Raw genomic sequence first — 27,997 nt, forward strand, 5'->3', positions numbered from 1 at the left:
AAAGAAATAGTCCATATTTTGTCATGACAAGAGAGAAAGCATCAACCTGGAACCTTCTCTTTCTCACGATTCTAGTTTTAAGACGACATGGTCTAGATAAGATGCTTGGATCTACAAATCCAAAGCTGTTAGCCACATTACCCGAATACCAGACCCAACGGAAGAAGCGATAGAAAAGAACATACCTGAAGTAAGCCCTCAGATACACGACCTGCCAAGCACCCAATCCAACCAGCATACCCATAGTACCGAAAGCGAACCACTTCACACGCTCGTTCGTGCTCTCGTTGGTATCACGCAGCTTCTGCTCACGAGCGCGCAGGTACTCCATCTCGCTGACAATCTCGGCCACCATCTCTTCGATACGGCGGAGGTCGGTCTCAACAGGCTTGAGCTTCTCCTGAACCTGAATGCTAGACCAGTCACGGGCATCGGCACCAATGTCGACATCGAGCTCGATGGACTTGTAGGGGTTGGCAACGGCGTCTATTTGTCGTCTGGTTAGTACCACATACACACGCACATTACACAGCACCTGGTATCCCTGGCACATCAAGATACAACATGATCAAGGTAGATAAACATACGACGAGTGGTGAGCTGGTTGTCAAAGCAAACGTCGAAAGCAGTATCGGCGGGAGAAGTGAAGGCCTGACGAGTCTCTCCGGCAATGTCCTTAGGACGACCGTGGTCATTGCCCAGCGCATCCTTGATCTATTTCAGAAAAGAGAAAGCTAGTTAGCCCAAGTACATCCTTTTCCTTCGCGAGCGACAGAAGCTCAAGGTAGAATCGAACACCGGAGGACAACACAACAGCTGGCCCGACCAGCGTGCCTCCCGCAATCATCACAAAAGACGATGGAGTGAGTTCCCACATACATGCATGTTAACAACCTGGCCATCACCCTTGTTTCCGCTCACAATGGCGGTGACGACCACAAGCTGGTCCTTGAAAACGAAGTTGCGTATACATCGCTCGTTCTTCCCGCTCACAGCAGAGAGGTCGAACTTCAGGGCGGAGGTGAGTTGGACGAACAGGAGGAAGAGAAGACCGAGGAAAGACCTCATTGTGAGACGGGTGGCCGCCATTGTCAATGGCAGTTGTGGCAGTGGCCGAGGGGGAGGAGACTATAAATTGACAACGAGGCTCGGAAGCTGCTGTGCTGCTGCTATTGATGCCCGCCGCGCTCTGGAGACCGGGGATCCCGATCGGCCGGTCGAACGTTTCTCCGGATATCGGCCCACACGCCGGATCTATACAAATTACAGTCTTTGGAGATGGCATTACTACTCGAATCATTACAGCAAGGAGATTTGTTATTTGATGAATTCGTTGAAATTGTTTCTATCAACAACGTAGGCGATTTGGAAAGTCGAGTAATCTCATTCACAGGCCATAAAGTGGAACTCTCTTCCTGAGGATACTGAGTAAAATAGAAAAAGGCCCACACACTAGTGGATAGATAAAAGAAGAAATGTAGAGGGGGAATCAAGCGTGAAAAAGAAATACCGCTGGAAAGAGTGATACATCCAAGAGGTGCAAAGACAGACCGCAATCCAAAAGGGAAATGAAGAAAAAGAAGATGTGAGCGAAAGAGTAAAGCTCCAATATGGACAGGAAAAGGGCAAGGAAATAAAAGACAGTATCGTTCATCAGAGTTCGCCACGGCGAACAGGGCATGTCGTTTGCCTAACACATTATGATATCGTGTTCAAAGCAATGATTAGAGAGTGACAATGTAGAGAAATGGGACACAGGAGGGGAATAAAAATAAGACGCATTAATCAGTGAGGCACATTATGCCTCGACCTTCTTGCGGCGCATAAAAAGTCGCGAGAACCCCGAGTCCTTAGACTTGGTAGCAGCAGGAGCCTTGGTGACGGGAGGCTCAGGAGGTCCAGTGTTCTTGAGGAAATCAGCCAGTGCGCTGGTCTCGGTCTGTCGCACTGAGGGAGTCTTGAGGTCATAGGCGCCATTCATGGCTCCCGCATTGCGCTCCATGCCCACTTTGACGGTATAATTCGACGCTCCTCCCATGTAGTTATCGGGCTGTTGATGCAGCGAGGTCTTGGAGGGTTTCGCCATAAGTGTCTTTTCGGATGCGGTGTTGCGACGCAGCCGAGCCTTCACTGATGCTGAGCCTCGCCGAGAGTTCGCGGTGGCCGCCAAAGGCTGCTGTGGCGGAGTGGGCTCTGGCGGAGGGACATTGCGCAGGAAGTCGATCAGACTCTCCTCATCCCGTTTGGGCTTTGGCTCTTCAAGAAGTTCGTCGAGCTCGTCGTCATCGTCCAAGTCGATAGCGTAAGGGTCCGGCACACGACGTCTTGTCCGTGGCGGACGGTGGTCATCAGAAACGCTCACAGGAGCAGCAAATGTCGTCTTCGTTTCCTTGGCCAAGGCAGTCGGAGTGCTCGTCCGGCTAGTAGATTCCAGAAGCCCTGTGCGAGAGCCCACGGAAACCAGAGATGTCTCAGCCACTGACTGCGTGCTGGCCACTGAGGGGGCGCCCTTTGCAGTGCGGCCTGGCTCAATAGCCTGTAGCTCGTCCGAGTCCATGGTATCCCTGAAAGGCGCCACTGTCCGCGGGATACGATGAGCCCCAGCCGTTGGTGGGCCTTCCCGAATAAAATCAATCAAGTCGGACGTCTGATCGCCCCGGGGAGCCACAGCAGAACGGGCTTCCAGACGAGGACCGCTACGGGCAGAGTTGGCAACAGAAACAGTGCTACTCGCAGGTCGGGAAAGCTTCTTCGAAATCTCAGTGGCGTCAGACAACCGGCGCAAGCGCGACGACTTGGCAGGGCTACCATCAACCGTTGCTGGAGTGGTTGGAGTATTCGGCCCGGTAGACTTCAAGAAGTTTGCAAAATCACGGGTCGATTCCATGCTGTGCTTTGCGTCCCGAGCCTGTCCGACAGCCGGTTTCTGCTGTAGGCCCGTAGTGGGAATTTCGATGGACTTGGGTTTCGACTGGATGTACTTGGGTACTGGTGGAAGGTCCACCGTGCTTTTCGACGATGTAGTTGAGTGTCTCGACCGAGACATGTCATCTGGAATCGGCTCAACGCTCTTTGGCAGGTCGGTCGGATCAGTACTTGCTTGCTGAGCACGCCATCTAGGTGAATCCGGCAACTAGTTCAAGGTATTAGCAATAGCAGATGGGGGAAAAGGGAGAACAATTGCTGACTCACCTCCATTTCCCTCATGCTCCTGGGGGTCAAGGTGAAATGGATAGTTTCCTCGCTCCGGATCAACTCGTCCAAGCCGGACGTGTCGTCGTAAGCCGACTCGCGTGTCGAGACCCTGCTCACCTCAGACGAGGTACGGAGACGAAGCGAGCCCGTATCTGCAGGCCGACCGATAAGACCTTTCAACTTGCTCGATACCTGAGAAGTAGTAGAACCCGCTGTGACAGGACGCTTCTCACGGCTGCTGCTGAAGCTGCCCGAGCGACGAGACTTGGAATAAACAGAAGACGCCACAGAGGTGGACGGCCGTGCCGGCAATCGCTGGACTGCGGCGCGTTCGACGCCGGAGCTGACGGAGGCTATCCCTGGGCTCGAGCGCCCGTACTGATGCTGAACCCCGGGTACGGACGAGCCGCGTTTGCCAGGCAATGACCGTGAAGAATCCGAAATTGCGCTCTCTCCAGAAGTTGAAACAGGCCGGGATGCTTTCTCTACAGCGGTGTCCTCTGCAGAAGATGGAACAGTTGGAGGGGTAGAGTCCTCGGGAGTAGACTGGTCACAATCAGCAGCCTTGGACGCATCCTGATCGGCGGCGGCGGTGGGTTGTGCCGGGGTGGAGTCCACAACCCCCTGCGTCCGGGGCGCGAGAGGCCCAGGGGCAGTTTCTACCCCAGGGGCCAGTTGAGCTTTTTCAACTCTCTCATGTTTCTCAACCTCGTCAGTTTCTGGGTAATCACGGTCGCTCAGAGAAGGTGACGACACTGGGGTACTACTAGCGTCACTCATTGCTACCTCGACCGATGCGACCGAAGTGGACGGAGTCGCGGCGGCCCCCTGTCCAGCGCTAGGAACCACCGGTTCATTTTGTTCAACGGCCTCTGGTTTAGTTGCCGCTTCACCGTGCCGCTCGTCGTCCTCGTCATGCTCGTACATCGTCTCCAGGCGTCTTCGCTCCTCCGATGGAGTAGGCGACGTGCGCTCGGCGGGCTGCTCAACTTCGGAGGGTTGTTCATCCGCGGGAGCAGTATTGGGCAAAGACCTTGACCGAACATGGCGCGGAGATTTGATGTTAACCAATCTTGGCGTGATAGGAGAGTTCCCATTCGATGAGGGCGATCGTGGTGAGGGTAGTGTCAGCACCATAAGGCTATGGGGTCGAACCTTATGAGCTACTACAGCCTGCATCGTCTGGATGTCGCCAGTGTCGAGCTCCGGAAGGAAGCATGGGATCTCAATCTCCTGGATGTCATGCTCACTCATCGGCAGCGGGACGGAGGCCGGGTCAACTTCATCCTCAGTCTCCGGGAGCGGCTCGTTCACGGATCGCGATGATGCTGTACGCGGCGAGATCTCGTCGATTGTGATAGCACTGCTTTTTCTACTGCCGGGCCCGAAAACTAAGCTCTGGCGATTCCGTAGAGATTCCCTTGACACCGCTCGCGACAAGTTGCTTCCTCGCACACGCTTCCTCCAAGTCCGCCAAAGTCTGCCCAGGGTGGGGTTCAACGCCAGCCTCTCCATGTCGTGGTCTTCCACGACCAGTCGGTCCATGCTTGCCCGATTCGCACCCGTCCCTGCCAAATCATCTTCATCCTCAAGGTTTGCTGATAGCCTAGATCGAGCTATCTCACCCGCGATGATAAGAGCTTGCTCCCCCATGTGCTCAATGATGGAGGTAAGAAAGATCGAGGCAGCAGGCGTGATGTGACCGACATGGCTGGCGAGCCTGCGGAGGCCACCTCCATCTTCGCCTATGATTTCCTGGTTGATATATTCCTCTTCGTCGTCTTCTTCCATATCTCCCAGCCGCGTGTAGACCATGCACCGCAGACGGGTCAGCTTCCAGGAACGCACAAGGTCGAATTCCCCAATCGAGGTTTGGCCGCTACGGAACTCCAGCTGCTCGTCTTCCGGTCCACCTAGGTATTCACTTAACTCGTCGTCAGCTGCCGAAACCATCTCCTTGGCAAGTCGAGGCTTTAACACTTCGGCGACGGCGGGACGAATCTTGACCAATTGGGTGGACTTGGCGGCAGCCAGGATGTTGAAGAGAATGTTGTCGAGGAATGCATTGAGAGAAGAAAGAGCTTCAGGGGTGACAAGCGCACTCGCACTGGAGTCATGGCCTTCATCGTCGGCTACAAAGTCGGCGGCGTTGAACTCTTGGTCGGCAGTAATGATTTGAGCGGCCGCAGATGAGGCGATATACGAGGGCGCGGGGATCACTGTTGGGGGAGCGAGAAAATGGGAACGGGAGAGCTGCGAGTCACTGGACATGCTGGTGCTGCGCGAACGCGAGAGCGTCCGTCCCAGCTCGTGCGATTCGAGTCCCTTGTTGTGCTGCATGATTGAACCACAGGGTCATATATCGACCCCGATAGCGCGCACAGGGTAGTAGGTATTAAAGAAGTAGGATAGAAAGTGAACGACTCGGGGTATAATCTCGGAGGTCAAAGAGAATGGCCAGAAAGAATAGGGAAATAGCACGCTAGATCATCCTAGAAGTCATAAGGCATAAGCATATCTTCGTCAGCTTTTCCAACAATACGACCTCCGATGCACAGCCTAGTTTGGGGGCCTTTTGCTTGATTCGCCTTTGCGCAGTCTGCCTTCTGAACGGATGCCGTAAGATGGCGTCGGACCATCCCAGACTATCAAAAGCAAAAACAGAAAGATGACTGTGGGGGAGGGCGCAATGAGCAGCGAAGGCGCGAAGAAAAAAACAAAGGATGACCGAAGCAAAGCGAGGAATGGGGAAAAAAAAAGAAAAATAAGAAGTACAGAGTACCAACGGGGTGGATGCAGGGCAAAATAGTGTCGCGACTAAGTAGAACGTACCCGGAGAAAGGAACCAATTAACAGTATGTCGGGGTCATGTCGATAAGACGCGGAAAGGGATCTGAAGGAAATCGATTCCGAGAGATCAATAAAGAACTGAACGGAAGTGGAAACTCATTAAAGAGTTCTATAGAAGAGAGGAGGAGAAAAAGGAGAGAGGGAAAGAGAGAGAGAGAGAGAGTGTGTGTAGTATGTGTGTAAGAAAGAGAGTAAGTGAAAGGAAGAAAGGAAGAAGGAAGAAAGAAAGATCTGGAATAGATGTTGGTAGCTGGGGGAGATGGATTTCAGGAGTAACAGCCAGCCAGAAGATCCCGTTGCAATGAGAGTTGCTTTGCTTTCTCACTGTCTCTTGTCTGTCTCTCTTTACTACTACTAGTCTCTAGCTCCCCATTCAGACCCGAGAAATGAAATGTTTAGTGAGTTAGGATTGTCTAGTATTACTGACTATTACAATTACAGACTAACTGGGCGAGTTAGTACCACTTTAGTCTTTTTTTACTCGAAGCAAAATCAGGAGAGGTGGATCCCACCCTTTTCCCTCCCGGAGGAAGAAGAGAAAGCAGAGGCAAATGAGGGTCGAGGGGGAAGTGGAGCAGGGGGAGATTGATGGGAGGCGACGGTCGCTATGAACGGTGAAGACTAACTTGGGATTATCAAATCTTGCGGTGGAAAGTCTTATCCGTACTTTGAAGGGGATGGGCTGGCAATCATCTCCGGATTCTTGAAAGTTGTACCAGTTGTACCAGTTGCATTTAGTACAAAAGTATATTGGAGGTGTTATCTACAAAGTATCATCTACCAGACCAAATGGAAATGATTTGATTTGACTTTGGAGAGCATTAGACTCACCACGAGTCGGATGTCTCCAGGCACGAGCGGGTTGCCGATCTTGCCACTCGGACGGTGAATGCAGTGCGTGTGTGTCATACAACAACAACAACGTGGTACTATTGGGATCTTTCGGCCGCCATGAACCATGGATGTCCTTCCAGCAGCAGAGGGACTGTTGCTCTAAGAAGCAGCTCAACTGCCTTAGGTGACCAAGCCTTGATTTATTGATGGAGTAATACCTTGGTTGGATGAGCAATAGTAACAACCGTGGCTTAAAGACCGTTGGAAGAAGTCCATGAGCTATTTTTCCTTTTTCTTTCCAGAGAAGCAACGAAGGAAAAGGCAGCGAAGCCCCCAAGAAAGACAACGATCTCCAGAAGCCAAACCGACTAACAAATGCGCCCCACTCAGCCTTCGAAACAAAACCCTAAAACCGTCCGACTGCAGGAAAGGGGCGCTACTGTACGTCTGTAACCGCTTAACCGACCCGTGTTGGCCTGCTTGGCCACGCCGCCTCCAGGTTACTCTCGTCTTAGGCGAGGTTGGATGTCACTAGTAATTCTCTGGACTTTAATGAAAATGGAAGGTCTCTGAGAGTAAAATTATCCGTGATGTTCCTGAACGAATTTCCTGGATTCCCCCTCTTCTTCTCTCTCCTCCCTCTGCCTAAAGAATAGTAACAAAGAGACATGCCACGGTTGAGCCCGTCTATTGGCCGTACCAGATTTCGGCTCCTCATATCCTTCCCGAAAATACTTATCCAGACCCATCCAACACAAGGTCAAACTCTGATTTCCGACTATTAAATCCAATCAATACCCCTGGGCCGAAGCGGAAGGCAGCCGTGCCAGGGCCAATGGACATGGGATCCACCCCCCATAACCACGGGCATCCCCTCCCCCCTCTTCCTCTTTCTTTCACCTTTTGAGACTCTGAAGAATTAGAGATGAGATGAAATGGTACTTCTTTCGAGAAATTACGCAATGAGGCTCGAAAACAAGGGTCCCGTTTCCTTCCAGAAATGCTAGGCATTCCTGTCAACCCACCGTGTAGCCGTCACGGACTTCATACAAGCAAAAGGGATGACGACCGAGACGAGGTCGCAAACATCAGAATGGCGATCTTTTGAACGGAACTGACAAGGTAGATCATCGGTGGGTAGTAACGACAATAATGCATGAGCGTACTGCATGACTCTCCAGCACACGCACACAAGTTCTCCATATCTACCCCATACGCTACTGAATTGCCATATGAGGCTAAAGGACGCCCTGACAAATCTTATATGACTATTCGGGACCACAAAAATCCTCCGACCTTCCTTCTCAGTATTAAGCTGCTGGGAAGCACAGGGCATATCCCTCTTGGATGTGCCGTCCCCGAAGTCACTATGGAGTAAGTACTAAGTCTATCTTCTTGCTATTTATTCCTGATCCCTGCAATCCGGGTAAGTAGTTACTAGATACGAATTAGGTAAAAAGCCAAAGATTTGAAATACCATTTCAGGGACACCCACCAACACCATACCCCACCATCACGCGATCGAATAACCATACATACAGCATCACAGGAAACATCCAAAAAATCTCCTCTCCGTGCCATCCTAGTGGACCGATCCCAGTACCCAGGCATGCTCAGTCATGACCATTGGTAGACAGTGGCCTCCGTGGTTCACACATTCCGTGGTTCGGACGGCCCTCGATATAGCCGTTCCGGGTAAGTCCTCGGATAGTTAATCGGGTACACCAGGGGACGCTGGTCTATGATTGGTTTCCGACTACAGGTTTTAATCTATCTCGGATATGGTCGCTATACCCACTTTGTCTTTCTCTCCGCTGAGTCCGTTCAGGTCCCAGGTTCAGCTCAGCCCAGTCGGGTCTAGTTGAATGGGGAAATATCCACGTAAAACTCCAGCTGAGACCACACTGCATGACTCAATCAGTGGCTATATTAAGCGATGGGGGTCGATAGTAAATGGGAAGTCCCAATAGGCTGGAAATATACGGTAGGTACATACTCTATATCGACTCATCCATTAAGAATATGCTAGTTAGCACACATATTCTCCCAAGGACCATCAATCGAAAGAGACTAATAGTCTAAAGTAGCGGGGGTTAAGCTGTCAAATTGGTGCCAAGGACTTGGAACAAACTGAGACGATGCGATACAAGAGAGTTCTAGAACATGAATTGATCAATGAGTGATTCAGCTATTGACTTGGCTTTCTTCTTTTCAGCTGCGTCTAGATCCTTTATCTATCAAATCAAACAGTCGACAATCAACCTGAGTCTAGACTAGAATACAATCCCCACGGGAGACCTCCGATCCTGGCACCTTCAGCCTGGTAGCAACAACAGCAACTGCATCTCAATCACACCAACCACATCACAGCATCACCTCGTCCTATGCCATGCATCCTAGCGCCGCGGGAGTGGCTGTTCAATAGTCAAAAGACTATTATCCAGTTAGACTACCCCCATGTCGCATAATAACGGGATGAGATCAATACTACTTGCTGCCCAACCATACCTACCCCGAAGATCTCGAATGCACACCCAAGCAGTGACATCGACGGACGTCTCCAGCTGATGAGATCTCCACTACTATCTACCCAAGATCGCCACGATCTAGACCTCTAGATAACCATAACTGGCTGCTCTGTGCACAAATCACATTCCCATGTAGTACTATGCAGTTGGCCTTGAGTCCAAACTAACCCCGCAATCACTCACTCCCTAGCCCGCACATGCTCCTGTGTAGCGTGCAAGGATTGTCGTGCTTTGTATTATGTTGAAGTAACTGATCAAGTACTAGAGTTGAGGTTCTGGTTCTACAAACAACGAGATATACTCCGATACAGTGGACTGGCTGCTACCCATTGAACCTACTCAGTATTAAGTACTCACCAGTTTAATCGAATATGTCCCCCTGTACGCAGTATCTACAGCATGTGAACCGTCCATCCCGATAGATACCCGTGTGTTGGGCACTGTCACACAGCCCAGCCCAGTCCATCCGCCACGATAGGCAAGGGATTCCAGCAGCATCATCCATTGCAGGGATTAGAGGGACGATCGTTCGATCGTTCGATCGATCGCATGTGCGTGTGCGTGTGTGCCACATCCTGGCACAGCTTGCATGGACACACCACAGTAAGTAGAACCAAACCCGGTATACACAAGTACAAAGGAAATGGACTCAAAGTCCGAACCCCGACCGATCAGACCAAGCACAGTCGATGGAATGGATGATGACTTGCATATGGTCCCCATCTCATGCTAGCCAACTTGACATGTTACTGTATGTGCTGTGCTCCACACTGGCTATGCTGTAGGTAATACAAATAGCAATCAACAATAGAAACAAAAGAAGCACACTAGAGTGTATTTAGCATAGAACAACACAGCATTCCAACCAACTCATCACACTTTCATTAAAATCATACGATCTAACTGGCTCGGTGGAGGCGATGTGGCTTCGGTAACTAAGATGTTAGTACGAAGTTAGTTGCATGCATACTAACACAAGTAGTCTAGTCAATACTTGACTGGCTATAGGCGAATTCCGTTTTCCGTTCATAAGGCAGTTTAGATTAACTAATTAATCCCATCTCCAGGCTCCTTTATTTACCTAATTTAACTATGGGTTAGTTGCAGCCTGTTTGGTTTGACTGTGGCATGGCTGATGCATTGAGTCATTTGCTGCTGCGGCCCACTGATCTGATCTGATCTGACATCAGCTCTGATCTGTTGGAAGTCAGTAGTTGTTTCTTCCAATGAAAATAAACTGGTGACTATGCCGTAGTCAGTGTAAGGGAGTGACTAAGTAAGCAAGCAAGGATTTGCTGACATGCACTCACTACTTTGCGCTAATTAGAACGGGACTGAAACTCGGAGGTAAATGGCCCATGTCATACCGAGTACTCTAACCTAGACTACTTGCCGGTAGTATTGTTTGGCCCCCAAGCGACCGGTTTCACGGCAGGTCCGGGTATCACTCCCCAAGCCTCGTGTTTCAGGTCAGGTGAATATCCACCTCCCCCGTCTTAAGTACTTACTATGCCTGTAGTATGACAATGTGTGTTACAGCTGGACGGGCTGTGCCTTGCTTGATGGACAAAACGTTGTTTCAAGACTGACAGGGAAATTTTGTTCAATAGCATCGTATGGCATATGATTGACACTTCTATGTTTCAGGTACTGTTCCGATGATGAGACAGTATTCTTCTGGACGGCCCGGGTCGTGTCTATTGCCTTCTTTGGCTGGTAAAATTCACGACCTATGACCTTTGGTATGGGGAGAGGCACTTTCAGTAATAGGCACTTTTTATTTCAATGTCATACTATTGATAAAAATCATCAGGACTATTGAACCCCGCTCATGAGCTTTTGGTAGGAATCGGTCGTGCCGTGCAATGGCACACCGTAAAAAGAAAATGACAAGCAAAAATCAATATCTGGGCCAGTTCCAGTTTTCAAATTCTTTTCATCCGTCATGTCATCATGTTTTGTATGATCTTTGACTCTAGTGGACCAAAAAGCCATTCCAGTTTTCCAGTGCATACGCAACACCACTGGTGAAGAAGCTAAGCTCGTCTGGCCCTACATCGGTGTCACACGCTAGTCTTTCGGAGAGTAGATTCTCGATCTTGGCCAGCAAGTCCTTATTATGACTTCTACCGGCTCCCGAGGAACGCTCTGAGGCGCCTTCTCCATTGACGAGGCTGGCAAGTTCTCCAAAGTCCTCTTTGGCAACTATGTTGCGGAAAAGCCCAATGACGTGATTCAGCACATTGTCAAAATAGGTCCCGCTGGCACTATCTAAGTCCAAGTACGGCGAATCCAGGCGACCGATGTAGAAGTCATTCGCTTGTTTGCGCAGGCGGGCTTTGTATTCAAGATCAGGGATCCCATTTATGCCATTCATGTAGGCGAGGAACAGCCTCTTGTCCAGGTCGACGACGTCACTGGTATGCTCTTCAGGCAGCTGTTTGATCGACTCGAGCGTACTGCTGAATTCGTCATCCTCAATATCGTCGACGTCCAGGTCGTCGACTGACTCCTTGAACCGGAGTGTGCCAGATGCCAGTGCACGTTCCATGAGCTCGTGGCCAGTCAGCTCTGCATCACAGTCTTCATCATCGTCCAGAGACACTGGAGCATCGATATAGCGTATGTTTGTGTCAAATCGGACCATAGGTCCAAAAGAGATGAAAGATCCATCCAAGGATTCGGAATCGTCTTCGTCACATATTCGGACATTATATCGGATGCGTCGTCCCACCCCGAGACATGGTACATATCATCATCGTCGTCATCACTGTCTTCGAAAATCGCATCGTAGTCGTATTCCGAGTTTTCCGATGCATAGCCCGACTCTGATTCCTCATCTTCTTCGATTTCGGAATACGGTCTTTTCAATATGGGCTTCAAAAAGGAACCAAGAGACGGTTCGGTTGCAGTCACCGGGCCTGAGACACCAGAGGTGTTCGAGGTGGTTTGCTTGGTCGACACGACAGAGACTTCGTCCGAGGCATAGCAACTGTCATGAGAGATCGATACTTCAAGTTGAGAAAACGTTGAAGAGAGAGACTCCCATGACTTTTTGTTCATGTTTTGTGGGCTCATTTTGGTAGAGGCCTTTGGCAGAATAATCTGGTCAAAGAAAATTGCCAACAGCGGCAATGACCAAGAAGATCCAAAGCAGACTTGACAAAGAGATTCCCACTCGCACTCGTAGCGACTGGGATGAAGAGAAGTCAATTGCCTTGGGCGAAAAATGCAGAGAGGAGATTTTTGGATTTCAAATAGTGGCTTCGAAGGCCTCCAAATGGTTTGAAGGAATCCATGGTGAAGCACAGGCGCAAAGGTAGTAGCCGCCTAGTGAGAGCCGAGAAGGCCCTTAACCAGAATAACCTCGCAAAACATTATGGATATCTGTAAATTCACTTCAAGTTGGGGGATAGTTTTGAGTCAAGACGCATGCGCGTTTGGTTGTTGGTAAGGTTCTTGGCCGAGATATACGGTTTAAGCCCTTTCTTGCCCTTGAATACACGTTCGATTTCGATGGAGTGTCTGACGTGATACATATAGACTGCTGGGTCGTCTGTGAACTCGGTTGTTGAGTTGAATGAGAAGGCGCAGTATTTGATGCTAGGCAAATACCGCGACGCGTTGAATAGTGCTTGGGTAGTATCCGTCAACTCTGCGTGAGGATGACGGCGTTATGGGCTCCGTTCGGAACTTGGCTGGGTGCTTTGTTCGTAAAGAGGGGCAATAACCGATGGCCGATGCCCTGGCGCTATAATGTCATGCCCACTTTTCGTGGGGATACGAGTGGTGCAACGGGAGGGGACGAGGGGTAAAGAACAGAAATTCGTTGAGAGACAGTCCCTCAAAGGAAGTTCAGGTATGATAAGTCTCGACGACTGTACGCCGAGAAGTGTCTAGAATGGATGAGAAATAGCACAGTAACCAGTGCTGGGGTGGAAGAAAGGGATGGGAACAAGGCGAACCTCGCGGGTGTCAGTCAGATTTCCGTCATCACCACATGACCTTGGCCTTGTTGCCTCCCTTTCCTTTCCTTTCCTTTCCGGCGCTGCCATCGGGCCGATCGCGGAATGCTCCTTTAGGTCTAGCTGTTGCGGCCGAGTCTCGCTATTTCCTCCAATCAGCGCTCGTCACTACTCGGCTCGGAGCTGCGAGTAATTCCGTGCCGGAGTCTCTACGTGCCGCCGGTGAGTGTTTCTCATCATGGGTGGGATGCTGTGTACACTTGAGGTAACATTGATTGTCGACATTTCACTGCTGGAGCTGGCCTCTTCGCTTAGATATCCTCTCCATCCATGTTCCTGGGCTCTAATCCATATCTGGCTTCTTTCTCCACCCCAATCCAAAGCTGGTGGTTTACTTTTCTTTGAAAGAGAGTCAGTCCTTGTCGAGGGGACCGCGGCACAGTGACTTCCCGAAAAGGAAATAAGCGGCACTACCGCTTGCCTTTGCTACAATGCCCACCATCTTCGTCCGACTTTCATAGTCGAGAATGACTTACAATTGATCAGAGAATCTATACTCCACACTTAGCAACACTCCATGCTCGGTTGTCTATGTTTAGGTGTTGGTATGCTTAACGCACTAAAAGAAGCTGGCCCTAGAAATTCTTCTGGGTGGCTTTCTCGACTTACTGTACCTGCCAGAACGACGGTTTCGGCGAACCCCTGATAAGACATCTTCCAAACCACCACTTGCCTTCAACGTCTCTCGGAAGTGCGTGGCCTTGCCCCGATCGCCTGTCGTTCGTAAGCCTAAGTATTACGAACCCCAGCTCCACCAGATGCTGAGGATTCGGGACAAAGAAAGGGCAACTTGGCCAGGGAAATGAGACGGCCTCGCTTCTGAGACGAACTTATGCTGCACTAAACTCTCAATAGACTGGCGAATCATACTATCTATCTTGAGACAAGAAACAAAGAAATCGCGATGAAACATCACACTTAGAGTTCCGACCCTCGCAAAGCCGAATCTACGATACGGACCGCCTATTCTTCAGCGTAATCCAAGGCCAATGGGTACAGAGCTCAGCACACTCACTGAACGTGTAGGCCAGAGCTGAATGCGAATAGCTATGTCCTCCCTCCTTCGCCAGGACTTCAGCCCGTGAAGGGGGATAATTATAGAAACTCGTGTTAAACGACGAGTTAATCTACAGATCTAAGAAGAGGAATTTTCTTTCTTTTTTTTTGAGCTAATGCTTAATGCAAAAAGCATACAGGAGGGGCTTCGATCCAGGATGCCAAATCCTTCTTTCCACGCATTGTTACGGGGGGTGTGCATTCTTGCTAGGCCCAGCATTCCAATGTTCAGGCCACCCAGCTCACCAACGGTAGCTCAATGAGTACCCGAAGATCATTAGCTCCACCATGCGGGAAGAGCGTGGAGCAAAGGTTCGGTCGGGGAAATTTAGTGCAAATCATTTGAGGCTGCTATCCTACGTATACGACTCAGGATGAGCCAAAGCAACCCAATGACGCTTACACTCAGGTGTCAGTCAGCCCGTTGAGCCCCCTCTCCACGTCGTCCCTTGACGCGTCGAGCCGTCGAAGCCGGTCGACCTCCATTGTGACACTCATAGTTCGATCCAGCCTCGACATCGATTATCAAACAATGGCGAGGTCGGTGTCATTGGCTCAGTGCTCGCTGGTTCCTCTGAGACCCGCCCATATTCGCCCTGCTGATACCTCTGCACCCTGTTTCTGGCATAGTAAAGGTTGCATTCCCGCGGGTGGCCATCAGTGCTCCGAGCCCACTGGGTAGAGGGTGTCTGGCAGTGGATGGCACGAATCAGCCACCGACTTTGCACTCCTCCTGATTGGCGACAATGGCTTGTGGGAAAGGCATGGGCCGTTCTGCTCGGGCAATTGGGATGGGGTGGGCCATATCGAGGGGCTGCGTATTCCTTGATGGCACATTCCCTGCCTATCTTGCCCTTGTTGAGAGCTCTTGGAATGTGCACAGAATCCAGCGGAGAATCCAGAGGCTGGGGCCCATCGTAGCAATTCAAATAGGAGCCCTCTGTCTGTTGTTTGTTTGCTTTGTCTACTTTGCATTTTGTGCACTGTTTTCTTCGATTGTCAACTCGTCAAACTGTTCCAACACTGCCAGTGCATTCCATCATCACTTCAAGCCATCGTCATCACCACGGCCATTCTGGACGGATACTCGGCTAGCTTAGCCGTCCCTTACTTTGCGTCAAGCTTTCCTCTGCGTCAAGCTTCTGTGCTTCCGCGGCCTTCGTCGCCAGTCATATCTACTCGGCCCAAGTGTTCGTTGGGTCGACCTTTGACAGCTACTCTGGTCGTCGCCGCAAACGGAAAGCGGCACCCCGTCTGGCACAATGTTCGCCCAGCAGTTCGACCATTCCTTGAATGATTTAGATTTATTTAATCAGTACGTCAATATGGACAGCTCCAGTGTGGATGGCAACAAAGATGTTTCATTCCCTGGCGATCTTGACCAAATATTTCAGCTTGAGTCATTGTCCAGCGACTTTGGCGAGCACTCTCCGGCCATCTCCACATCAACAGCGCAACCCCATCAGCAACCAGCCCAAAACTGGAGTAAAGACTTTTGGTGTCTGCCCCAGAACGCGGACTCTTCTACCGGCCAAGGCCAGAATTTCTCTCTACAGGATACCGTTCATCCATCTGCCGTTTCTGAGCTGGGTGTCAACTACGAAGCTCCGCCGACAGCGTGCGCTCCGGAAACCCGCCCTTCTCCATCGACTACTCCAGCAACCCCTAGTCGTAAGACCACCAAAAGTGCTGTGACTACGCCCAAGGTGATACGTCGTCATCGCGAACCTAATGATCGTCGTGGTCCGCTGCACAAGCAGAGCTTCTCCCCAGGCATAACACGCTCCACTCAACCCCAACGGAATAGAATGGCGTATCCTGAAGCCTGGGCGCAGCGATTCAACAACTTCAGCTTTCGCAGCTCGGATGAACGCTTGCCACTGTCACCACCACCTTCCGACATTCTCGTTCAACAGGAGAATATGGCTGCAGACAATTCTGCCGTCCACCTAAACCGCACCGAAGCACTACCCAAGGCATCAGCTGAAATGCCTCCTCAATATGACACCAGCATCTTCAACCAGTCGCCCGCTATCTCCATGCCTTCTCCGTCGACAGCTGCGCTAGCGGGGCAGCCCCCGAGATATTTAAGCCAGTCCAGCGGCTCGGGGTTGCCCACCTCGAGCCCCCCTTCGGCTGACGACATCTTCTCCTCCCCACATTCTTCAGGGCCTCAGTCCATGTCTTCCTGGCATTCCGACTCTCTTGGCTCTTCTGGGATTCCATACAGCACCCCCGATCTGAGTGGACAAGATGGCCAAGCATGGTGGTCGCCAATGGCTTCAAGAGTCCCACAGCGACAGCCTTCATATCAGCAGATGGTGGCGTCCCCAGCTGCACAGAGACCGATCCAGAACTCTGCAAGTCAGAGTGACATGCTGCAAGGGGGCCTTATGATTCAACTGGACCCCTCGTCATACGACCTTTCAAACACACATTCGTCATTCCCCTCGTCCGGCCTGCCTTCCGCTCCAAATGGTCATGAGAGCCGCGCCTACATGCAGCCCACTGCATCGTCAGTGGATTCATCGTCTTTCGTCACCCCGCAAATTCCTCCCACCCACTCACGCTCCCCGTCGCTGTCTCCTGGCTCGGGCTCACCAAAGAGTGGAAGCATGATGCACAACGGTCACCGGAGGTCATTCCAGCGCCAGAGTATAAACCGAAAGCTTTCCTCCAATTCAATGAGCGCACCAAAGCCAGTCAAGGGCCTCCATAGTTCATCGGGCAGTCCAAAGGGAGGCAACAAGTCCGTCACCGTATCTTTCGTGAATTTCACCCAGAATGACTCCAAGAGGATTCTCACTGGTGTCGCACCCAGTGGCAGCTCCAAGACCAAGGCACGACGCGAGCAAGAAGCCCGCGCTCGACGCCGCGAGATCAGCGAGGCTGCCTTGCAAGCCGTCCGGAGTGCCGGAGGAGATGTTGAAGCTCTGGAGGCCATTCTATGCTGATATCATATGTAATAGTAATACTCACATGTCCATCCAGTGCATCGCTCGTTTGCCAGTATCCGTTTGTTCGTCATTTGTGTTCTGCGGCTAGCCAGTTTTTGAAAGTTCGTTATACCATTCGAGAGTTTGTTTTTATTACTTTATCTTATTGTCTGTTTGTTTCATTTCCCGATACAAGGCAACGGTCGTTTGGGTGTTCGTCTGTCAGTTTTGCTTTTTGAGCCGAAAAGGACTTGGAGTTGTATTTCACTAAAAGCGTTAGATTGGCGGGCATACGGGTTCTATCAACCTCATACTAGTTGGATATAATCTATACCACTAATACTGCATTCTTGAAACATGTTGGCACGGAAGCGAGTGATTTTGTATACATGCAGCTAGGTGGCGACACCGAAGAAATCAAGCACCTTTGCTTTCGACATACCTCCCCGTCCACAAGAGGGCTTATTAATGTTCGCCTAACAATGACCTGGTAGATAATTTCAGTTACAATAATGTACATAGGTTCATTCATATTACAGTAATAGTTCGTAATATACAAGAGATGGGAGTTTTCTAAGCCAGAGCTCTAGATGGCCGAGAATCATGGGAAACATCCTATCCCGTCACTGATCACCAAAAAATGTGATGTCTCTCATCGACAGATACTTTGTTTCGCAACTGTCTGTGATGTTGCTCCGACGACAACAACGAAACACGGCCAATCACCTTTCTCCCTATTTCTGGCGTGTTCCGCATTTCGGGAACGGACGGCAACCTGGCAAGGCAACCCCAGATGTGCCTAATTCAGAGGTGACGAGTCTGACATGCACAGTACGCGTTTCAGATTAGAAGCGAGAGAACGGAGGGCCCAGATACGAAGTAATCAAGCCGAGCTGCTGCATTTCTCCACCTCACTCACTTCAGACACCTCACTTACTCATCTCTTCGACGCAGTCGGGCTCCACGAATCAGGCTGCCACTTCTGACCCGGAGCGCCTGCCGCCGCCTTCGCCCAGGGGTCATCCTTCTTCGCAGCCTCCGCCGTTGCCGTCTGCGTATCCTCCGAAGAGCTTTTGTTTGCTTGGGCTACCGTCGCATCACTCGTGTTGGTGGCGGGGAGCGGTTGTTGTTGGGTTTTGGGCATATCCAGATACGATGCTTTGCTGGCCCAGCGTTCATCGGCCAGACGGGCTAATTCCTTGATTTGCATTTGTCGGATGATGTCTTGTTGTTGTTCTTGGATGGACGGGGGGTCTGCGCGGACGTAGCGAAGCCATTGGTGCCATTGGGCTGTAGTTTTCCGGGGGTGCGTTGTCAGCTGTTGTTGTACTATGAGAAGCATAGGTAACACTTACGGCTCACTTGGACATCGGCGAGGTGGGTTTTCGGATCGGTTTTAACGATGCGGCGGAAGCGGCCAGCGTTGAGTTGGTCTTTGAATTCCCAGAAGGTGTTTCCGCGTAGGTCGGTGCCTGGGGTAGGGGGGTTGTGTTAGGAGGGTTCCTAGGGAGCTATAGATGGAAGATGGCAGATGGGCTTACCGACGAGGAAGGACCTGCGCCAGGGTAGGCGAAGGCTCTTCCACTTGAACCAGAGACTGTTGATCGGACTCATTGAGGGATTGAAGTGAGGATGGTGGTCGATCGAAGGCTATGCGATCTAAATTGAGGCAGTGCAGTGGTGGTGAAGTTGCGCAGAGGGAGAGGAAGATGTTCCGATCATCGAAATGATGAAGCCGAGATGAATTGAAGCGGCGATGATTGGGCGGTGATCGACACCTCAAGCATCAGGCAGACAGGACGTCATCGGTAAGATTGGGCGGTCACGGGGCGTCAATACGGTATTGTTCTGGGCGTTTCTTTTCTATTTCGGGCCTCGAGTTCGATTTCCATTCCACGCCGCATTGCCTTGCGCCCTCCAACTTTGGCTTCGTTGCTTTTGTTTTGTCTCTGCCTCTTCGGTTAATTCTCTGCATTGATCCCTCATAATCCCCGGTGATCTGTCTTCTCATCTCCTCCCCTTCCAGTTCATCCAGACCCTGATTGATCTTCCGGTTCATCCGCCCTCACATAAGCCTCGTCCCCCTCCTGAACCCCTGTGACGTACTGCCGGTTCGTCCCACCGGAAGCCACTATAAACACCCACTCCCCCTATTTATTTCGTATTTTTTTTGCGCCCAAGCTACCTAACAGTCCTATAAATTCGTCTGCATGTCCCAGACACTCTGATTGAGACGGCTCGAATTTCAATATGGCCTCCGTCACTTCGCTTGACAAGGACTTGCGCAGTCTGCGCTTGTCCCGCTATACCCCGCAGGCAGCTGCGGAAGTCCGCGACTGGATTGAAGAAGTGTTACACGAAAAACTCCAGCCAGGAGATCTCCTGGATGCTTTGAAAGATGGCGTTGCACTCTGCAGGTGAGATGAGGACTATTCTGTGTCGATCTGGGGGCGTTCATGGACACTAACAATGTTGCAGGCTAGTCAACTTGGCCGTCTCCCCCGGCGTCAAGTACAAGCAGTCCTCGATGCCCTTCGTGCAGATGGAGAACATCTCTCACTTCCTTCGCGCATGCCAAATGCAGCCCATCAGCCTCCCTCCGCACGATGTTTTCCTGACCGTCGATCTCTACGAAGCCAAGGACCCCGCACAGGTCCTACAATGTCTCACATCTTTCAGCCGCCGGGCCAATGCTCTCCAGCCTAGCAAGTTCCCTCGCGCACTCGGCCCTCAAAGCAAGGCAGCCACTCTGAGCCCGCATGCCACCGGTTCCAGCCAAGGCGCTTACACCCCCACCAAATCGAGTGTATCCGGACACTCCAGCCCAGCACGATCCCCGAAGCCAGTCAGCAGCTGGAGCAAGAAATCGGATGAGTTTGCCACGGCCCCGGCCTGGAACATTCACCAGTACGGCTACATGGGCGGTGCCAACCAGGGCAACCAGGGCGTTGCCTTTGGTGCTCGTCGGCAGATCACTACCGCTGCCCCGCGTGTTCCCAGCCTGGCGGAGAAAGAAAAGCGGAGAAAGGAGGAAGAAGAACGGCAGCTTCTGGAGAAGCAGGAAGCGGAGCGCCAGCGCCAGCAGGAACGCGAAGCTGAAGAGGAACGTGCACGCATCGAGGAAGAGCGCCGCTGGGAGGAGGAAACGAACCGTTTGAGGGAGAAAGAACGGCGTCAAGTCGAAGAGGAGCGCAAGCGCTGGGACGCGCAACAGCGCAAATGGGAAGAAGAGGAGCGGCAACGCCAGCGCGAAGAAAAGGAAACGGAGGATAGGCTAGAGCGCGAGCGACTGCAACGGCGAGAGGCGCAAGACAGCCGTCTCAACGGACAGTTCCTCAGCCAATACCAAGCCAGTCTACCAACAGCATCTCCCGTTCCCCCAGTCTCCAGCGAAAACCGCGAGAGACAACGCATCCGCGAACTCGAGCGCGAGCTAGAACGCGCCAAGGAGAGAGAACGCCAATACGAGCGCGAACGTCAAGACATCCAAGAACGGGCAACCAAATCGCCGCCTCGCAGCCCCCGCCCAGCCCAGCCCAGCTACGACCTGTCCTCCCTCGAGCAAGAACGTCGCATGCTCCGGACCGAATGGCAAAAGCACCACGACGAGCCACTCGCAGAATCAGACATTCCCCCAAGCATGCCTCCCCGACCCCTCCCTGAGCCCGTCATCGCCGCCGGGGACAAACCACCTACGCCCCCTCGCCCCTTGCCCGACCCCACCGAAGCGAAGCCCCCTATGCCTCCACGACCCCTCCCCGATCCCACAAGCTACACCTCTCCACCCCAAAGCCCCTACACACAAGAGAGCCGTGTCGACCGATTCCTCGCATCCAACCGGCCCCCTGTTGCCCCGAAGCCCGTTGCCCACCGGCCCCAAGACTACACAACCACTGCGGAAGTAGACGCCGAAAATAGCCGTCGCGCCGCCGCCCAAGAGAAGACCAAGGCCGGCGGCTGGGCCTCCAAGTCCCTCCTGGAGCGCGAGATGGAGCGCGAACGGGAACGTCAGCGCGAGTGGGAGGAGAATCAGCTTCAGACACAGGAGGCAGCAGCTAGGGCTGGGTCTTCTACTGCGGGCGCTAGGCGGCAGATTATTGGGCCGAGGCCACCTCCATAAATATAAAGTGGAGTGAGCCTTTTCATAGTTCGCCGCGTTTAGTGTTTTCTTTTTCTACCCCCTTTATCTATTTTGTCTGCCTGTCTGGTTTATTTTATCTCCCCTGTGTCGTGGATATACCCTTTTCATTTGCCTCCTTTTCTCTTATCCCTTTCACGCCGCTTGGTGCGGTGGTGTGTGCAACTGCGAAGTTTGCTTGGCATGAGTGGTTACTATATTTCTGTTCGGGAAAAAACACAATAAAAATAAATCAAATGTAAATAAAAAGCAGTATTCAGCTGGAAATTGATAGACATTTCAAAGTTCAGATCCAGATTCAGATTCGTAGATTCAATTAGCAAAGGGTATTTATACTATCTATACATCAATAAAACATAGCCGAAAGCTGTCTCAAGACAGTATATAACCGATGAGCGAGGCAAAAATCATATCCAGACAAGGAAAAAAAGACATGACGCGCTTGCTTTTGAATCGCTCACTCCGATCACATATACGCATGCAAATGAGAGAAATGAAGAAAAAGAAAACATCTTAGTACCTCATGGGACAAGCATCATGCAGCAGTGGCATTACCCTCGAAGGGCAGAATGATCTGCACGAGGAAATACAATCGCTCCGCACTCTCCTCTAGCCATGCTCGCTCGATATCATCCGCCCACCTATAGGCCTCCTGAACATATTTCTTCGATTGGTATTCGGACCGGTCGAATCGGCGATTAACGCCCTTATGAACTGCTTCTCGCAGACTCTTCGTGACGCTTAGCATGCCATTATCGGCGAGGAGGATGATCAGTGACTCCAAGGCAATGGAGACCTTGGTATTGTCGGCTATGGACTTTGTGCTGGCCGCGTAGGGTAGAAAGCATTGTTCCAGTTTGGCTTGGTTGAGATATTCCTCGTCGCTGTCGGGGGCGGCGGACTCGCGCATGCGAAAAAGGAGGAATTCGCAGAGGGTGGTTTTGGCAGGCCCGGAGAGGTAAGGGAGGGTGGAGGGGCTGATGAAGGCTTGGAAGACGGGGAGGGGCAGGTGACGGATGTTTTCGGCGTAGAGATGGTAAAGGTCTTCGAGGGGGATGAAGTCGTCGGGGAGGTATTGGGAGACGGTTGAGAGGAGTTGTAGGAGTCGTTGTCGGAGACCGAGCGAGCGCATGCCTCCGTAAAAGCCGACATCGCCGTGCATGTAGGGGATGTGTTTGGTGGGGAGCTCTTCGATGGGTACACGAGCGCCAAATTTGCTGCTTGGGGCAGAGCCGCCGTATGGGCCGGGGGGTGTGTTGATGCCGTTGGGGCCAAGGGCTAGTGATTTGCCTCTGCGCTTGGGCTGGGGTGCCCGGCGAGGGGTAGCTTTCTCCCGGGCACGTTTGGTCCTGCTGGTGTTTGAATCAGATGGATATACCTCACCTTCAAAATTGGCGTTCGTCTCATCGGTATCCTTGTTTTCGTTGTCACATTCTCCATCCTCGACCGGATCATCGTCCGTGAGGTAGTCACCGAACTCGTTCTCATCGATGTTGACCTGCGCACTGCGCTTTCTGCTGGTGGAGGTGTGTGCTTGTGCGTATTTGAGTTCATTGTCGAAGACTTCGCGAAACTCATTGCGAGAGGTCGAGCCACCGTCTGCAAAGATGGAGCGGACGATGCGCCGGTATGGACCGTATGTGGTGCTAGCTCCGTGGATGTAACGGAATATGAGGCTTTCTCTGAGGATATGGAGGGCTGGGTCATCGTCATGATGCATTTTTTTCCGTCGACCTTTCTTTGGGGAGGGTGGTGGTCCCTGTTCGCTAATGGCGTTACCGGTGTGAGCCTCCTTGTACTGTCGAAACCGTTCGTTCCAATCACTCTCCAGAACATCACACATGTATTCAAGCCAGACCTGCCACCACGTCCAGCGGGGGCGATGGCGGACAGAACAGTTGAACGCCCAACCAACGACATGCCAGAAGTCTTCTGCGTTGGACCACAAGGAAAGCGACTGGCCGAGATCTAAGTTCAAGGGTTTCGTATCCTCGGAAGATAGATCCGAGGGAGGGGGGATGTCTTCTGCCACAGGACGTCGTCTTGTATGGCGGGGGAAGTCAGGTTTGTTGAAAGAGAATGCGACGCTGAGCTTCGAAGAGATGGGTCCGACGAGGGTTTTGGTCAGTCGAAGCAGACGTAAAGCGGCCAGGGGTGCTTCTTCCTCCTCGGTTGTTTTCGCGCGCGTGGTGGTGGAAGGGTGTATGAGGAGAGTTGCGGCTAGGGCGAGTTGCTGGACCGGTGGAGTATATACTGGCGCTGAGGCAACGGTACCGGATGTGAGGATATTCAGGAGGAAATTGAGAGCTTGCGTATCTAAAAAGAGAGGTCAGATGTGGACAAAGAAGAAATAGCGATGCGAAGGGAACGGACAGAGTCGCTCTTCGAAGAAGATGGCTGCATGTTGGGCTAGCTCAAAGGGGACGGGTTTGGGGAAACGATAAACAGGCAAGTCTGCCTCTGGAGGTTCTAGAGCTTCCATAGAAGACAGAAGTGGAGGGAGAGGTAGAGAAACGAAGAGGATGTGGAGAAGATGAAGGAGGAGATGGAGATGGAATAGACATGGCGCAGCGATAAAGAAAGCGACGCGATGCTTATCGATAACCCAGCAGGGGCAGCACGTGTGCCAGCCAATCACAGGCGGCGCTTGACATTGCGGGCCACAATCAGGCAGTCCACACTGCGAGACCAATCCGGCTTGTTCCCTACTGTATGCGACAAATAGATGAAGGGTTCGTTGAAATGAACGGGATGAACCGAGCATCCTGAGCGTTGACCTGGAACTTCCTGAGCTGTGGAGAGTTGATGATCGATAAGTGGTAGAATATTATGCACAATAATGAACCAACTTTCAACAAATCAGGGTGCTGTAGTGTAGTGGTCATCATGAAACGTTGTGGTTCTCCGCAGCGCCGTTTCGACCTGGGTTCGATTCCCAGCAGCGCCAAAAAGTTGGCGTTTGAGCCTGATTTGACATTTCTTTTTTCTTTCTTTTTTTGTAGGGCACTTTATCGCTCATTTAACCTTTTTTTTTTTTCGGCGGCCATTATATGATAGCCATTTTTTCTGTTTCCAATTCCAACGGTAGTATGCCACATAGTACATTATTCTCTCTCCCATTGCAATGAACCTTCAAGTGACCGAAACTGTGTGGGCAAAGGGGATCAACATATATATATAGCATTCCGCTTAGATTGCCATCATAATCATATCATATTAAATAAGTAAAGAGATATTTCGCATTCTATATCATTACTTCATTTTTACCAATAGTAGTACCCAGTGGTATGGAGAGTGTGTGATGCTGTGCCTGAGTACTGTCCTGGTTATATAGAGAAGGGGCCACACTCAGCCGCATGATAGTGAATACAGTAGTAGTATGGCACTCAATAATATATTAATATCACGAGAGATATACAATAAGCATTCATAGAGCTGAGCGGTAACTCTCACCGTCATATCCACAAAAGTCAGTAAGTCACCTGTGGTGTATTTAGTGGCTGGCTACTCCCATGGATCCGACGGAACACTGTAGGAGCAACAAGTGCGATCAACTCGGTTGACAGACAATCACACTAACCAGGGAGTAACCCACGCCTACGTATGTTCTACCATAGCACGAGACAGAGAGTAGAGTCCTGCAGCAGAACAGTCGCCCCAGCACAATCTGTAGATTAGCATACTACCTTACCTGTCTCGCTCAACACCACCCTCCAAAACCACAATCAAGTAAGACACACATGCATGAATAATACCACTAGGCACCATTGTCTGAACGGTAATTCAAACAGAAACTTCCTGCGTAAACAGTGGGCAGTTCCACGGATCATCCACAGCCACATTCTCGACCAGCCCAAATGTCCAGGAACATGAAGCTATACTCCTTTCGCTCGGGCCCGAACAAAGTTTGGCCGAAGTATCCACACCTCGTGCCAGGAAAAGCTTGACATGAGCCAATCGTTGGAGGGGTCATGTTCCCAACATCATTCGTATCGTCCTCTTTTTGCTGAGTGTATGTACCCCCAAATTAATTGTCTCGATAGGAGCAGAGGGGACGACCAATGGCAGGGATGAATCCCCCGTGCCCCCTTGAAACATGTACGCTATGTCGGTGAAGTTTTGATGAACTTTCACCATGATGCCACTCGGACCTCGGATGAAGTGGGTGAGACAAGCCAGAGAGGCAGGGAGCTGCACGCGAGCCGTCCGATAGATGATCCGCATTCCTATTGGCGATCTCGGCAGTCGAACGGGAAGTATCATCCCAGCGTTGCACGATATGAAATCACTGGCGCTAGATGATGGCATTTTTCCGACAACATGCTGAAAAAGGTTGGTTTCAGAGAGTGTGGTTCCTACCGCAATGTTTCCTGGTCTCAAGGATGCACTTCGTAGGCCTGATTGGAAAAGGAAGGGGAGTAGTTATCAGATGTCTCATCTGAGTCTCGACTCAGCACCGTAGAGGACCCTGACATTCCCAATGGCATCTTGTAAAGAGTGAACCAGTCAGTAGTAATGAATGACTGACCCGCAACCCCCACCTACCCAATAACTATCCCGTATTTCCACCATAGGCACATTTCCCTCACCCAGCACGTGTGACTGGGATGGTCAATGAATGGCGCCAGTGTCTCATTCTAGTCATAATAAGCGGACGGATACCCAATCCGATTGGCTCGGTGGACGTGGGGTGATAGGCACGACCGACCACGGTGAGTGTGAATCCAACCCCCCTTCCCACCTCGCATCACCCCAACAGCAATCATATCAATCTGATGCATGGGTCGTACACGGTATGGTAAGATGGGAACCTGTAAAAATCTGTTTTACGGTGAGGGGTAAGATAGACAGACGTGGCTTGGGAAAAAAAATAAATTAAAAGAAAAAAGAAAAAAGAAAAAAGGCGGAAAAACTTGCCAAGCGAGAAATACTTATCAATCAGCGGATCTCGTATCTCGAAAGATGATCTGATAAAATAATTCCCAGCTGTCGCGTGTCTCTGTCTTGTGTTCCAAGGGCAGATTTTCTTCCCTTTGTCGTCAAAATGGGCAATAACCCGGTCTTTGCTGTCACTGGTGAGATCACCACAACAAAACTGAAGGTTTCATGAAATGATGGGTTACTGATCCCAGCCAGTGTTCTTCATCTGCTTTCGAGAATGCCTGGAAACAAGCGTGGTTGTGTCTGTGCTGCTGGCTTTCTTGAAGCAGACACTTGGGAATGAAGGGGGTGACACGTATAAACGACTCGTGAAGCAAGTAAGTGTACTCACGGCTTCAGCGTGCCATCACCACCAAAGTTCGCTGCTGATGATGTTTTTTTTCCCACTCCAGGTCTGGCTAGGATGCGCACTCGGACTATTCATATGCCTCTGCGTCGGCGCCGGCATGATTGGCGCCTTTTACGGCCTTGGCACGGACACGTTCTCCAGCACCGAAGATATCTGGGAAGGAGTCCTAGGAATATTAGCATCCCTTATCATTGCGGTCATGGGAGCGGCCCTGTTGCGCGTGTCAAAGCTGCAGGAGAAATGGCGGGTCAAACTCACCAAGGCTCTTCAGCACCACCGTAACACCAATAGCTCGCGCAGGGGCCGAGTGAAGATGTGGCTCGAGAAATACGTCATGTTCATCTTGCCCTTTATCACAGTTCTTCGTGAGGGTCTGGAGGCAGTGGTCTATGTCGGTGGTGTTGGGTTGGGGTTGCCGGCTACCTCCTTTCCTTTGGCGGTAGTGTGCGGTCTCATTGCAGGATGCTTGGTGGGATATTTGATTTATCGGTAAGAAAAATCCATGTACTGTTACTCATTGGGTGGCACCAGCTAATGCAGACATTGCATGTTATAGAGGAGGCAGCGAAACAACCATGCAATTTTTCTTAATTGTCTCGACCTGCTTCCTCTACCTGGTAGCCGGAGGCTTGTTCTCTCGTGGCATATGGTACTTCCAAAACAACGCATGGAACAACATCATTGGTGGGGATGCTTCCGAAACGGGGTCAGGCCCTGGGTCTTATGATATCCGACAGAGCATCTGGCACGTCAACTGCTGCAACCCCGAGTTGGGAGGTGGCGGTGGATGGGGCATTTTCAACGCCTTGCTGGGATGGACAAACTCGGCCACATACGGATCTGTGATCGGCTATAATCTATTCTGGATCTGCGTGATACTCGCCTATGCTGCGATGATGTATCGGGAGCGGCGTGGTGCAATCCCCGTTATTGACCCGATGATTGCGCGCTACCAGGCGTTCAAGGCCCGGGTGATAGCGGCCATTCTTCGTCGGCCAGTGGAAGAAGAGGACGTTGAGCCGGTGGAGCAGTCGGGGATTTTTGCAGAGAGTGGCAAGGCGAAAGAAACTGGTGTCGGAGGGCCCATGTCTGTGAAGGAAGCGGAGGTTAGGGCTGTGTAGCGATAGTGCTAGTATAGACAACGG

At 51.3% G+C, this 27,997-nt stretch overlaps 8 protein-coding genes and 1 non-coding gene across 9 annotated transcripts; 4 read left to right on the plus strand and 5 right to left on the minus strand.

The window, feature by feature from the left end:
• Positions 1-92: 92 nt before the first annotated feature.
• Positions 93-1,068, minus strand: An01g08870 (uncharacterized protein; the record flags this gene model as incomplete). The annotated part of the gene is made up of 4 exons (XM_001389272.3): positions 93-111; positions 186-486; positions 588-714; positions 880-1,068. The coding sequence occupies 4 exons, from the start codon at positions 1,066-1,068 to the stop codon at positions 93-95; spliced, it is 636 nt and encodes a 211-aa protein (XP_001389309.3).
• A 730-nt stretch (positions 1,069-1,798) lies between these two features.
• Positions 1,799-5,466, minus strand: An01g08880 (uncharacterized protein; the record flags this gene model as incomplete). Its single annotated transcript, XM_001389273.3, has 2 exons — positions 1,799-3,133; positions 3,193-5,466. The coding sequence occupies 2 exons, from the start codon at positions 5,464-5,466 to the stop codon at positions 1,799-1,801; spliced, it is 3,609 nt and encodes a 1,202-aa protein (XP_001389310.3).
• Positions 5,467-11,382: 5,916 nt separating this feature from the next.
• On the minus strand, positions 11,383-12,054 carry An01g08890 (hypothetical protein; the record flags this gene model as incomplete). Its single annotated transcript, XM_001389274.3, has 1 exon — positions 11,383-12,054. One exon carries the CDS (start codon positions 12,052-12,054, stop codon positions 11,383-11,385), a length of 672 nt encoding a protein of 223 aa, XP_001389311.3.
• Positions 12,055-15,750: 3,696 nt separating this feature from the next.
• Positions 15,751-17,442, plus strand: An01g08900 (uncharacterized protein; the record flags this gene model as incomplete). Its single annotated transcript, XM_001389275.3, has 1 exon — positions 15,751-17,442. One exon carries the CDS (start codon positions 15,751-15,753, stop codon positions 17,440-17,442), a length of 1,692 nt encoding a protein of 563 aa, XP_001389312.1.
• Positions 17,443-18,361: 919 nt separating this feature from the next.
• An01g08910 (uncharacterized protein) lies at positions 18,362-19,038 on the minus strand (the record flags this gene model as incomplete). The annotated part of the gene is made up of 2 exons (XM_059750218.1): positions 18,362-18,753; positions 18,966-19,038. The coding sequence occupies 2 exons, from the start codon at positions 19,036-19,038 to the stop codon at positions 18,362-18,364; spliced, it is 465 nt and encodes a 154-aa protein (XP_059599708.1).
• A 636-nt stretch (positions 19,039-19,674) lies between these two features.
• On the plus strand, positions 19,675-21,544 carry An01g08920 (uncharacterized protein; the record flags this gene model as incomplete). Its single annotated transcript, XM_001389277.1, has 2 exons — positions 19,675-19,841; positions 19,903-21,544. 2 exons carry the CDS (start codon positions 19,675-19,677, stop codon positions 21,542-21,544), a joined length of 1,809 nt encoding a protein of 602 aa, XP_001389314.1.
• Positions 21,545-22,097: 553 nt separating this feature from the next.
• On the minus strand, positions 22,098-24,216 carry An01g08930 (uncharacterized protein; the record flags this gene model as incomplete). The annotated part of the gene is made up of 2 exons (XM_059750228.1): positions 22,098-23,878; positions 24,168-24,216. The coding sequence occupies 2 exons, from the start codon at positions 24,214-24,216 to the stop codon at positions 22,098-22,100; spliced, it is 1,830 nt and encodes a 609-aa protein (XP_059599709.1).
• A 209-nt stretch (positions 24,217-24,425) lies between these two features.
• On the plus strand, positions 24,426-24,509 carry tRNA-His (GTG). Its single transcript has one exon. It is a non-coding gene; the product is annotated as a tRNA-His (tRNA).
• Positions 24,510-26,606: 2,097 nt separating this feature from the next.
• On the plus strand, positions 26,607-27,973 carry An01g08950 (uncharacterized protein; the record flags this gene model as incomplete). The annotated part of the gene is made up of 4 exons (XM_001389279.3): positions 26,607-26,637; positions 26,699-26,820; positions 26,896-27,341; positions 27,409-27,973. The coding sequence occupies 4 exons, from the start codon at positions 26,607-26,609 to the stop codon at positions 27,971-27,973; spliced, it is 1,164 nt and encodes a 387-aa protein (XP_001389316.1).
• Positions 27,974-27,997: the final 24 nt, after the last annotated feature.

Source organism: Aspergillus niger (genome assembly GCF_000002855.4).
Source record: "Aspergillus niger supercontig An01".
Taxonomy (NCBI): Eukaryota; Fungi; Ascomycota; class Eurotiomycetes; order Eurotiales; family Aspergillaceae; genus Aspergillus; species Aspergillus niger.